The 11,423-nt window shown below is 45.7% G+C and overlaps 1 protein-coding gene across 1 annotated transcript; it reads right to left on the bottom strand.

Annotated features, from left to right (window-relative positions):
- Positions 1–946: 946 nt before the first annotated feature.
- TAPBPL (TAP binding protein like) lies at positions 947–8,349 on the bottom strand. Its single transcript, XM_031610262.2, has 7 exons — positions 8,196–8,349; positions 7,511–7,744; positions 3,968–4,249; positions 3,301–3,642; positions 2,847–3,170; positions 2,101–2,193; positions 947–1,778 (listed from the first exon to the last, which is right to left on the bottom strand). The coding sequence occupies exons 1-7, from the start codon at positions 8,332–8,334 to the stop codon at positions 1,738–1,740; spliced, it is 1,455 nt and encodes a 484-aa protein (XP_031466122.2). The 5' UTR covers positions 8,335–8,349; the 3' UTR covers positions 947–1,737.
- Positions 8,350–11,423: the final 3,074 nt, after the last annotated feature.

Here is an 11,423-nt window from a genome sequence, read left to right as displayed (position 1 = left end):
TGATGCTATGATTCTATGAAAAGACAGGCAAATCACCAGCTTTCATTTCATACAAAACGAAGACATTGGTATTTTGTTAAATTAAAACCTCTTTTAATTGTCTCTTTTAACTGAAGTCATTAACTGGTTTTGATTAAATGACAGTAATCTGGTCTTTATTTGAAGATTTTGTGAGATAGTCTGCCATTTTTGCTGACAGGCAGCAAGGAAAATCCTCTTCACCACTGAGTATAGTTTGTCTTATCCTACTTGGAACATGCCTAAATTTAACTTGCAGCTGTTGGTTCTCCCTGTGCCTGTCTCTGCAGGTTGAAGTGCCATCGGTGCGGACGCTGTGGTGTAATTAAGGGAAACAGTCATAGTAATATCAGAGCAGTGTTGCAATTTATGTGTTAGGCAGTAACTAATCCTTACAATGCAAACTGTGATGCATATACAACTGTTATTTTTCTCTTCAGAATGTCATGCTGATTTACAAATTCACCGGTTTGTTAAATCTGCACCAGTACTTTTGTCAACCAAACATATTATTTCATCAAGGAATGAAGTTGGGTATGTTTCTCATAAGTTTTTTTTTTTTTAAAAAAGTACTAAATGTCTGTTATTAGATTTACACTCTCTGGTAGATGGTTGTTGCCATCTAACACTCACTTGTGTCATCTTGCTTTCTCTCTGAGCGCTGGCACCACACGCTTTTCCAGTATCTTGGGATTTCCAGAATATTCTAATACACCTAAGTCAATTGGACCAGACACCTCTTCAGCCAAATCTTTCACGATGCTGAGATGCAAATTATCTCAGCCTTGATCTAAAAATTGATCTAAAAATACTTATGCTTAATAGTTACAGTTAAAAACACTTCTTATTTTGAAAATGCAATACATCCACATTTAATCTGAATACATGGTTCTATTTATTTTTAAAAACATTTAATTGTGTCTGTATTTTTCACAACAGCAGAACCACAGACCTCTAATTTGTAAACTTAAATCTGAAATTTTTATTAAAAATGTTGTTGTAACTTTCCATGGGAGAACTTTCATCGTCTTGTTCTGACTGCTGGACTTGCAATATAAGCAGCTTGCTCAGTTTGAAGATTAACCAATTTTGCCTACACATTTTCCTGGCTTTATGGTTAAAACACATACACACACATGTACATAAATATATTCCTCCAAACATTAAAACATTAAGAAAATACACCTATATACATCTACAGCTATGTATCTATATACAATGTATGTTAATTCATTGTATAACTATTTACATCTACATGTACACCTATCTATACAGACTCACACACGTACAGTAATATAAACACTCATCTATATGCAGCATCCCAGCAGAGCTGAGGCTGTCAATGTTGTTCTGAGGTGAAAGCACACTTTACTGTTTCTCTTCTCATACTCCATTCTTGAATGGTTGCTCAGCTCCTCCAGCTGGATAAGCTCTTCCCCTTCTGTACCATTATCTCTGTCAGTACTTGGACAAGACTAACTCTCCTGAGAAGGATGTGGAACAAGCTCCCCAGGGCAGTGGGCACAGCTCCAAGCTTCCAGAATTCAAGAGGCGTCTTGACAGTGCTCTGTCATATGGTTTGATTTTTAGATGTTCGTGGTGTGGAGCCAGGAGCTGCACTCAATGATCCTTACTGGTCCCTCCAACTCAGGGTATTGTATGACTCTGTGATTCTGAGAGAAGAGAGACAGTGGAGGGCAGGTGGCTGACATGAGAGTTCTACTCTGAAGCTGTTAGAAGTTGCTCTGGCTTTGGTTCAGCTGAAAAGGAAAGAAATAAAGGAAAAAAATCCTAAGATTCATAAAGACCAAAGTGCACAGACCATAACCCCTGTGCAGAGATCCACCAGAAGCAAATGGAGAAGAGCACTTAAGCCCTGCCATGCTCAGCAGAGCTGGGAGGATCACAGGCCTCCAGCTATGGGATCATAGCCCTGCACACTACAGAGCAGGGGAGGAAAGGAAGCAGCCGCCATAGGTCAGCCAGACCTCTGCAGCCATGGCACTGAACTGCCAGTGCCAGGAAGATGTTGCTTGTCCCATCTCCCACATTAGGGAAGTGGTTCAGTGCTTAGCCTCTTACCTGCTCTTTTCCTCCTGAGCACAATGAAGAGGACAGAAACAAAAATGGCAGTGGCAATGGCCCCTCCTACCAGTCCTTTCGATTCTGTCTGTTCTGTAGGGAAAGAGGAGTAGCAGGGATGTCATATGTACTTGAGCAGCCAGTGATTGTCCCAGCTCATCAAACCCCTTGGCATCTGACAATACACACGTTCTCATCAGCTGTGAGAGGAAACACATGCACTAAGGCCATTAGCACAGGGATAAATTATAGTGGCTAGATAGATATGACACAACTTGTTAAACGACAGTATTGCTTGTTTTTCCCTGATGGGTCAGAAGAAAGGAGAGCAACCTCCCGCTAGAGAGGAGAGCAAGAACACTGACAGCACATCAACTTTAAAGGGGAGCAGCACTCTTTGCAGTGCTGGGACTAGTTTTCCAGCAGCTTCAGCCTCCAGTTGAACGAGTCCAGCTGGGTGTCCAGCTCCTTCGGCACAGCTGTTCTCTTGTCTCCGTCCAAGTACTCTGTTTTTAGTCATAATATCTCTCATCCCTTGTAGGAAATGAGATAATTGCTGACTCAAAATCTTCAGGCTAAGGGAGTGAAACAGAAGAGAGGATGGAATACAAGAGGACACCAGGAGGAAAGCAGGGAGATGCAGGCATGCATGATGCACCCCAGAGATTTTAATCCTTTTGGTAGGTAATGAGGTGGCAGGAGGTGTGGGCAGGATGAAGAATATGTCACTCAACCTTGACACTCACCTGGTGCCTTCAGGTGGGTGCTGATGGAGATGGGCGCCTCCAGAGCCACATGTGAAACATGGCAGGTGTAGGTGGCTGGAACCTGTGCTGTGGCTGAGCTGACGCTGAGGTAGGAGGCGATGCTGTAGGTGCCATCTCGGCTTTGCCGGTGACTGGAGAAGCGTGTGTTTGAGAGACTGATTTCTACCTCATCCTCAGAACTCTTCTGTGTCCAGCTCACAGAGATGTCCAGGGGGTAATAGCCAGCAATGTTGCAGGTCAGAGTAATGGTCTCCTCTCTCTCAAATGACACCTCTGTTGGAAACACACGAACTCTTGGGGGCTCTGGAAGGAAATAGACAGGGAATTGACAGGGTCAGAAACTGAGCAGGGAACACAAATGGTATCCAGTCACAAGCTGCCTGTGACAATGAGTACTGGGAGCAACAGGGTGACCTTTCAGTGCCTTCCTTACCAGCCACCAGCAGCTGGATATTGTGTTGGACTTGGTGCTGTGCTGTGGACACCAAGCAGATGTACATCCCCTCATCATCCACAGCTGCTTCCTGCAAGGTAAGCGATGCATCCCCACTCCCCAGCAGCTGCTCCACATCTACATGGAATTTTGGCTGCACTGTCAGGTCTGCATTCCCCACGTGGTATCGGAAAAGGCTGCGACCACTGCCTCGGTGCTGCCTCCTCCACTCCAGGGAGGACAGTAGGAAGCTGGGAGCCAAGGCAAAGTGGCAGTCAAAGGTGATGGAGCTGCCAAGACGTGTGCGCAGGGAAGTGTTGTTTGATGATGATTGAAATTCCACTAGAAACAGAAAGGAGGATTAAAGGCAAGCAGTGAATTAAATCAAAGTGGCTAAAGAAGGCATCCTCAAGTGGGAGATGTGGGCAGTGACATCATCACCCCAAGCGGGCCCCTTGTGTGATGCTTCAGGGGCCACCTGGGCAGAAGAGCTGGGAGGAAGCCAGCCCTGTGGGGTTAACAGGGTTGACATTCAAGTGGACACCAAGTACATGCTTGGTCTTGAAGGACAAAGCACTTGTTCAGAAGGCACCTGAACGTGGCTCTGGGCAACCTGCTGTGGGTGTCCCTGCTTGAGCAGGGCTGGGATCCCAGGCCACCTGGTCACCTGTAGTCAGCAGAGTCCCCTCCTTGCTCATTGGAATCCTCAGCTTTGGGTGAAGTCTCACATCGTGTCCCTCATCCTTCCGGCTGCTGCAGCTAGGTCCTCTGAGCAGCAGGGCAATGCTGATCCCGCTGGAGAGCCGAATGGCGGCCAGGAACCAGGAGGCAGGGCAGAGACCATTGCCCTCTTGCTGAAAACTATATGGGGAAAGCTCACAGCTCACTTCCTCCCCACTGCAATCCACATGCAGCAGGGCGTCTGCGTATGGGATGGACACTAGCTGTGCTGTGAGGAGAGAAAAGAGGTTTAATTGTCTGAATCTGAAAGAAAGACAGAGCAAGCTGATGAGATGAGAAGCTCCATGCACTATGCATTTCTGTGTTCTGACTGACACATGACTCCATGGTGTCAGTCAGAACACAGAAATGCAAGGCTAAATTTTCAAATGGAGGTCTGTAAAGAATACGAGATCATGTTTGCTGTGGTTGCTTTACATCCCTTAGTCTGCTGGCTGCATTTCACCCAGCACAGGGTTTACTGTGGGCAAAGGAAGCTGTTAGAAAAGGGGAGTAAGCAAAACAGATTCCCTTCAGTTGACTCAAATAAGTTGTATATGTGAAGTAACCAGTAAAGACTTGCAGTGTTTATACTTTTAGGGTCTGAATGCTTTTTAATCAAAGCATGTAGGCATAAGCACCCTATGTGACCCCCATAAGTGATCCATGCGCTTCCTACTGACATCACTGGAAATTAACTCAGTGTCTGCAGTACATGAAAGAATCACAATCATAGAATACCCCAGGTTGGAAGAGACCCATAAGGATCACTGAGTCCAACTCCTGGATCCACAAAAAACCACCCCAAATTCACACCCTGTGTCTGAGAGAGATGTCCAAACCTTGAACTCCAGCAGCTCCTTGAACTCCAGCAGCTTGGGCTGTGCCCACTGCCCTGGGCTGCCTGTGCCAGGGCAGCATCACCCTTTGGTGAAGAATCTTTTCCTGCTATCCAACCTGACCCTTTCGTGGCTTCATGCTATTCCCTCAAGTTCTATAGCTTGTCACCAGAGAGCAGAGCTCAGAGCTGCCCCTCCATTCCCTGTGAGGAGCCGCAGGCCACCATGAGGCCACCTCTCAACCTCCTCTGCTCTGGACTGAACAAAGCTCCTCATGTGTCTTCCCCTCCAGACTCCCCACCATCTTTTGTAGCCTTCCTTTGGCCACTCACTAATAGCTTTATTTTCGTTTGGAACTGTGATGCCCCAATCTGTACCCAGTGCTTGAGGTGAGACCACACCAGTGCAGAGCAGAGCAGGACAATCACTTTCCTTGCTCAGCTGGCAGTGCTGGGCCTGGTACATCTCAGGGTACAGCTGGCCTTCCTGGCTGCCTGTTGATGCATGTTCACCTTGTTTTTGACCAAGACCCTGAAATCCCAAAAACTGTACATGAGTCGGCACTGTGCTCTTGCAGCTCATAAGGCCAGTGGTATCCTGAGCTGCATCAAAAGAGGGGTGGCCAGAAGGGAGAGGGAGGTGATTGCCCTCCTCCACTCTGCCCTCGTGGAGGCCCCATCTGGAGTAGTGTGTCCAGCTCTGGGGCCCCCAGTGCAAGAAGGATGCAGACCTGGTGGAGTGGGTCCAGAGGAGGGGCACAAAGATGATCAGAGGACTGGAGCACCTTTCCTACAATTAAACATTGAAGGAGTTGGGATTGTTTAGCTTGAAAAAGAGAAAGCTCCAGGAAGATCTCATTGCAATTTTCCAATATTTGAAAGGAGTTTACAAGCAGGAAGGAGATCAACTTTTTATGCAGGTAGATAGTGATAGGGCAAGGGGGGATGGATTTAAACTGAAAGAGGAGAGGTTCACATTAGATGTTAGGAAGACATTCTTCACTCAGAAGGTGGTGAGGCACTGGAACAGGCTGTGTGGAGAGGTCTTGGATGCCCCATCCCTGGAGGCATTCAAGGCCAGTCTGATCTAGTGAGTGTCAACCCTGCCCACAGCAGGGGGTTGGAACTTGGTGATCTTTGAGATCCTTTCCAACCCAAGCCATTCTAAAATTCTAAATTCTAAAATAATTTTCTCTATAATTTTACTAGGCACTGAACTGAGCCTGACAGGCCTGTATTTACCAGGGTATTCTTTCTCATCATTTTTGAAGATTGGAGTGATTGCCAGCTTCCAGTCAACGGAGACATTTTCAGATTCCCAAGGCCTGTCTGTAGCAAGCTGAACACACCCATGCCTTGTTCAATCACACTCCAGCAGGAAAGCTTAGACCCATGCTAATGGACCCTGCTGGGCCTTGGGTAAGCTTGTATGTAAGCACTTGTTTGCATATAGGCATTGTGTGCAGCTAATTTAACCACAGTGAAGTACAGGCTTGGACCTTTGCTTTGCTGTGTTTGTGAAGTTACACACAAAGCCAGGGTTATGGGGGAGGTCTGCAGGCTGGTGCACAGAAAAGAAGTAAAAAGAGACACATACACATTACTGACCTTCTGAGAGGGACATGCTACTTCATGCATGCTGGCTAAGGTACTAATATTATTATTAGTAACAAAAGGCGGGAATGCTCTTTATGAATGCAACAATAAAACATAGAGACATAATTTTCAAGATGTTATTGACAAAGGATTTTCCAGGAGACAAGCTAGTATAGGCCCTGTAGGAGGGAGATGCAGCAGCAGGGTTTCTAACCTTCCACAAAATTCCTTTCTTAAAGTCTTAATTGCTAAATGTAGGAAGTCATGCATAGAACTTTAGCAGCCGTTCATATAATAATAGAATGGTTTGGGTTGGAAGAGGCTTTAAATATCAGCTAGTTCTAATCTCCAAAAATTAATTCAAAAATTAAAAATTTATGAAGGTTGCTACCTCACTGTGCTCACGTCCACTGTTAGGTCTCCATAAACATTCAGCAAGTGTCAGTGAATGTCAGTGGGTGCCATTTTTCCCTCATGCAGGAATTAAATAACAAACTTTTGCTTCACGTGCACTTCCATGTCAGACACCATTTTGTCATACTGCCCCTCTGCTGCCATCTGTCACACAGCAACAAAATGTAACAGCAGGACAAGGGGAAATGGTTTTAAGCTGAGGGAAGGGAGATATAGGTTGGATGTCAGGGGGAAATTCTTTACAGAGAGAGCGGTGAGGTACTGGAACAGGCTGCCCAGGGAGGCTGTGGATGCCCCGTCCCTGGAGGTGTTCAAGGCCAGATTGGATGGGGCCCTGGGCAGCCTGGTCTAGTATTAGGTGGAATGGTGGTGGCCCTGCGTGTGGCAGGGGGGTTGGAGATTCATGATCCTTGAGGTCCCTTCCAACCCTGGCAATTCTGTGATTCTGTGATTCTGTAACGGACTACTGTGGGAAGGCCCAGTTTCTACTGCTATACCATCAACATCTGTCTGTGGGCCAGCATAATAAAACTTGTTCAGCAGTCCTTGTAATTGTCTAAACTCCATTTAAAAGTTCTTTTGGAAAAGCCTGGGGCATGTAGGTGGTCAAAGTCCTGGAGGCAGCTCTAATGCCTCACTCACCTGAGGCTTCAAAGATGATGGGAGCAGAGGAGCTGTGGTCTTCCTGTGGGATCTCATAGTCGGTTACATCTCCCAGGGTGCCATCATCTGTGACGTTGAGTCCCCTCAGCACCAGGGTAGCAGGATGCTGGGAGCCACCAAAGGCTCTTGGCAATCCTTCTTCTCCCACATAGGAGCAGCCAAGGACAACATCCACCCTGCGAATCTCAGGCAGTGGGTGTGGTGTGGCTGTCCCTTAGGAGAAGGAAAAGAACTGTTTTAGTGCATGAGCTGCTTTAATTGTAGAATCATAGAATTGTATGAATTGGAAGAGACATTTAAACATAATCTAACCCAACTCCCCTGCAATGAATAGGAGCACCTGCAGCTACATCAGTTTGCTCAGAGCTCCATCCAGCCTGACCTTGAGGGTCTCCAAGGATGGGACTTCCATCACATCTCTGGGGAACCTGTTCCAGTGCCTCACAACCCTCATTTTCTTCCTTATATCTGATATAAAACTGCCCTCTTTTAGTTTTAAACAATTTCCCCTTGTTCTGTGACAACAGAACTGCTAAAGATTCTGTTTCTTTCCTTCTTACAGCCCCCCTTCAGGTAGCAGAAGGCCGCTATCCTGGCTGCTTTCCCTTCCCCAGGCACTGCAGCAGCAGCAGTGTAAGCACAGCCCCGGTCATCCCCGGCTCACCTGCCAGCACTCCCAGCACGCAGCAGCACAGGATTAGCCCCAGGATCATACTGCCCCTAAGGAGGGGTCTCCTGCAGGCCAAAATGCTCGGAAAGCCTAGCTGGAACCAGGACCTACCCGAGGCTGCCAGCAGCACCATGCTTTTAATTTCACTTTCACTTTGGAGAAGCAGAAGGGAAACAATCCCAGCACCTCTAAGCCTGTTAACTCCTTCTTTACCAAGCACAAGGAACTTAGCAGGAGGGCTTAGGCAGTAGGAAAGTGGGATGGAGGAGCACTTCCAGAGCTGCAGGTTTTGCTGGACCTCTTCCTAAGTGTCAGTGCCACGCCAGCCTTAACACCATCCTTCTGCACGCAGCCCCTTCTTTCCCAGCTCATTAAGCACCCAGTGACGGATGTCACTTCTCTACAAGCCTGCTTTTCATAAGATTCCAGCTCTGTGAGAGGCTGGGATGTGAAACTTGGGCTGTTCCTTTTTCCCTGTGGATCCTCCTTTAGCTAGCATAGAGTGCGCAGGAGCTGCCTTACTTGCCAGCTGCCAAGTCCACCCCAGCCGCCTGAAAGAAAAAAAACATGGGAAAAAACAGCCTGTGCACAGCATTAGTGAGAGAATGGGAGAGCTTTGGTGGCATTTTCAGGACTGCCTTTTTTCACGTCCTTTGCTGAGAGAAAATAGCAGGCACTGGGGGAAGTCTCTGATAATTATGATGGGGCTTAAGCCTATAAATCTTGGTACAACAGATGACAAATTCTTTCATAAAACAGTCACTGTGTCTGTGTGAATAGAAACAAAGTCATAGAAAATATTGTTCATGAAAAATACATTTGGAGCATGCGATCATAATTTGCTTACATATCAATTAAGCAGGAAGCTAAAAAAAAAAATAGGCGTGCTGAGTACTTGAAAATTTTGCTTCAAAATGGAAACAAACAAACAAAAAATCAAGGAAATAAGAAAAGTCTTTAATATGGACTGTAATGGTAAAGAAACTGAATGTGAAAGAAGCCCAGGATTCTTCTGAGAGATGCTCAGTGGTTATGGCAATTGCACCCAGAGCAAGAGCAAAAATCCTTCTGCAGCTACCTCAATCAACAGCCATGAGGTTACTGAATACATGTGACAGGTAAGGAAATTGATTGCCAAACAAAACACTTCTTCAGATGTTTGTAGACATAATGTGATATTAATATGGAAAATGAATTTTTAGAAAATAAAGTTTTTTGTGTAAATAAATACCTGAATCAAAAAGGAGAAGGTGACTATGCAAAGAAGATGGGGTCAAGAATAAAACTACCCGTTACTGATACATAACCATAGTCTTAAACCAGGAAAATTATACTGAATAAAGGAGCAAATGAAAAGGGAGTAGTGAATATGAGAATACAGGAACTACCATGTCTGATCTAAAAAGAAAACTTTCTAAATTTCGAAACAAAGTTAATGTGATGGAACTATGAAAACAGGATGTGGATTTTGATGCGTTTTTTAACCATAATAAATTTTATTTTTAAGAAAGCAAGAAGGTGTTACACAAAACAACTGCAAAAATAACAAACACTGTTCCAATAAACTTCACCTTATCTGTGTTTACTCAGTTTTAAGAACAGGGGGCCTGACAAGTAGTTCTTACCCCTGTCTGGACTGATGTGTCAGTAGGTGCCTTACCCTTTCACCCCTGAAGAAATACCATATATATACCCCCATGTTAATGTATAACACAAATAGGGAATTCAAATTCACATCTCCAAGGAAGCATTTATCCAGAAAATCTGTTGTTGACAGCAAAAGATGAGTGCTTAGAAACGTCAAAAGTGGTGACTCTGTGATTTAACAGTGACCTCTCAGCTTGCATTTCATCAGTACGCTGGCTGAATACTTCAACCCAGGAGAATTTGTGCCACAGAGTGAGGTTCACTGTAAAAATTACATTTCAAAACAGAGTCTGCAGGTCATTGGGTTCACCAGGTTCATCCAAATACCTTATCAAATAATATAAAATAAACTCTCCATTCGTATAACATTCTCAGAAGTTTCTGCTGCCCTTAATGTCACCCCTAACCATCTATTGCCTCTTAAATTCAGACATTTCCTCCTTGCACATTTGCAGTCCCATCAATTCTTCCACCCCACTCTTCTATCTGCGCCCTTTTATCTTTCTCCATCTGCTGCTTCCCATAAAACTTATGAGTTCAGGCAGCTCTCCTCTATCCAAACCACATACTTTTCCTCTTTCTAGTTTTCCTCTTCTCTGGCCCTTAGCCTTTTTGCCCTGCTCTCACCTCCCTCATTTCCCCAGTCCCATCTTTTCAGTTCTAGTTCTCCCAACAAGAGGAAACACAAGAGGAAAATCTGTCAACCTTATTTATCTGAACTTTCTACAGGTCAGGTTAACAACCTATATAAGGAGCCTAAGTACTTGCTGGTGTGGCATCAGCTTTAGCACTGCGTGCAGGTTTGGACACTGCAATATAAGAAGGACATAAAACACTGAGAGAGCATCTAAAGGACAGCTGTGAAGATGAGGAATGGTCTGGAGGGGAAGACATATGAGGAGTGGCTAAGGTCCCATGATCAGTTCAGAGCAGAGGAGCTGAGGGGAGGCCTGATGGCGGCTGCAGCTCCTCACAGGGAGCGGGGGGGCAGCGCTGAGCTCTGCTCTGTGTGACAGCGACAGGGCCCGAGGGAACGGCATGGAGCTGTGTCAGGGGAGGGTCAGGTTCGGGGTCAGGGAAAGGTTCTGCACCAGAGGGCGGTGGGCATGGCACAGGCTGCCCAGGGCAGTGAGCGTGGCACCAAACTGATGGAACTCGAGAAGCGTTTTGACACCTCTCTCAGACATAGGGTGTGAATTTTGGGTGATGTTGTGTGGGGTCATGAGCTGGACTCAGTGATCCTTATGGGTCCTTTCCAACCTGGGGTATTCCATGGTTCTGTGATTCTATGATTTGCTGAATCCAAAAGATAGCTTCTCTTTTTACACTAAGTCAGCATTATGCTCATGCCACGCTTGGGTAAATTCTGTTCCTTGCAGCTCCCAAAGCTTCTGCTGATTGTGCTAATGAGTGGGGCCATCAACACTGAGCTAGCTTGGCATGCCTCCTCTGATTACATAGGATACACCTGATACTAGCACACAGCTCTCCTCTAGTGCTAAATGAGTGGTAAGCTGGCATTTATTCTATGATTTGCTATGTGGATATGCACTGCTCTGTCTCTACTTGCCTGTA

This window comes from Phasianus colchicus, chromosome 1 (genome assembly GCF_987193195.1).
Source record: "Phasianus colchicus chromosome 1, bPhaCol1.hap1.1, whole genome shotgun sequence".
Taxonomy (NCBI): Eukaryota; Metazoa; Chordata; class Aves; order Galliformes; family Phasianidae; genus Phasianus; species Phasianus colchicus.
The sequence above is the reverse complement of the archived record's forward strand: the minus strand, read 5'-3'. Positions and strand labels throughout refer to the sequence as shown.

Bases quoted from the DNA above. Each gene is read 5' to 3' on its own strand.
- TAPBPL (XM_031610262.2), bottom strand. From the start codon at position 8,334: ATGGTGCTGCTGGCAGCCTCGGGTAGGTCCTGGTTCCAGCTAGGCTTT. The intron at 4,250-7,510 runs GTGAGTGAGGCA...CTCTCCTCACAG, and splicing joins CATCATCTTTGAAGCCTCAG to CACAGCTAGTGTCCATCCCA. The intron at 1,779-2,100 runs GTAAGAGGCTAA...TTTCCTTTTCAG, and splicing joins GCTCAGGAGGAAAAGAGCAG to CTGAACCAAAGCCAGAGCAA.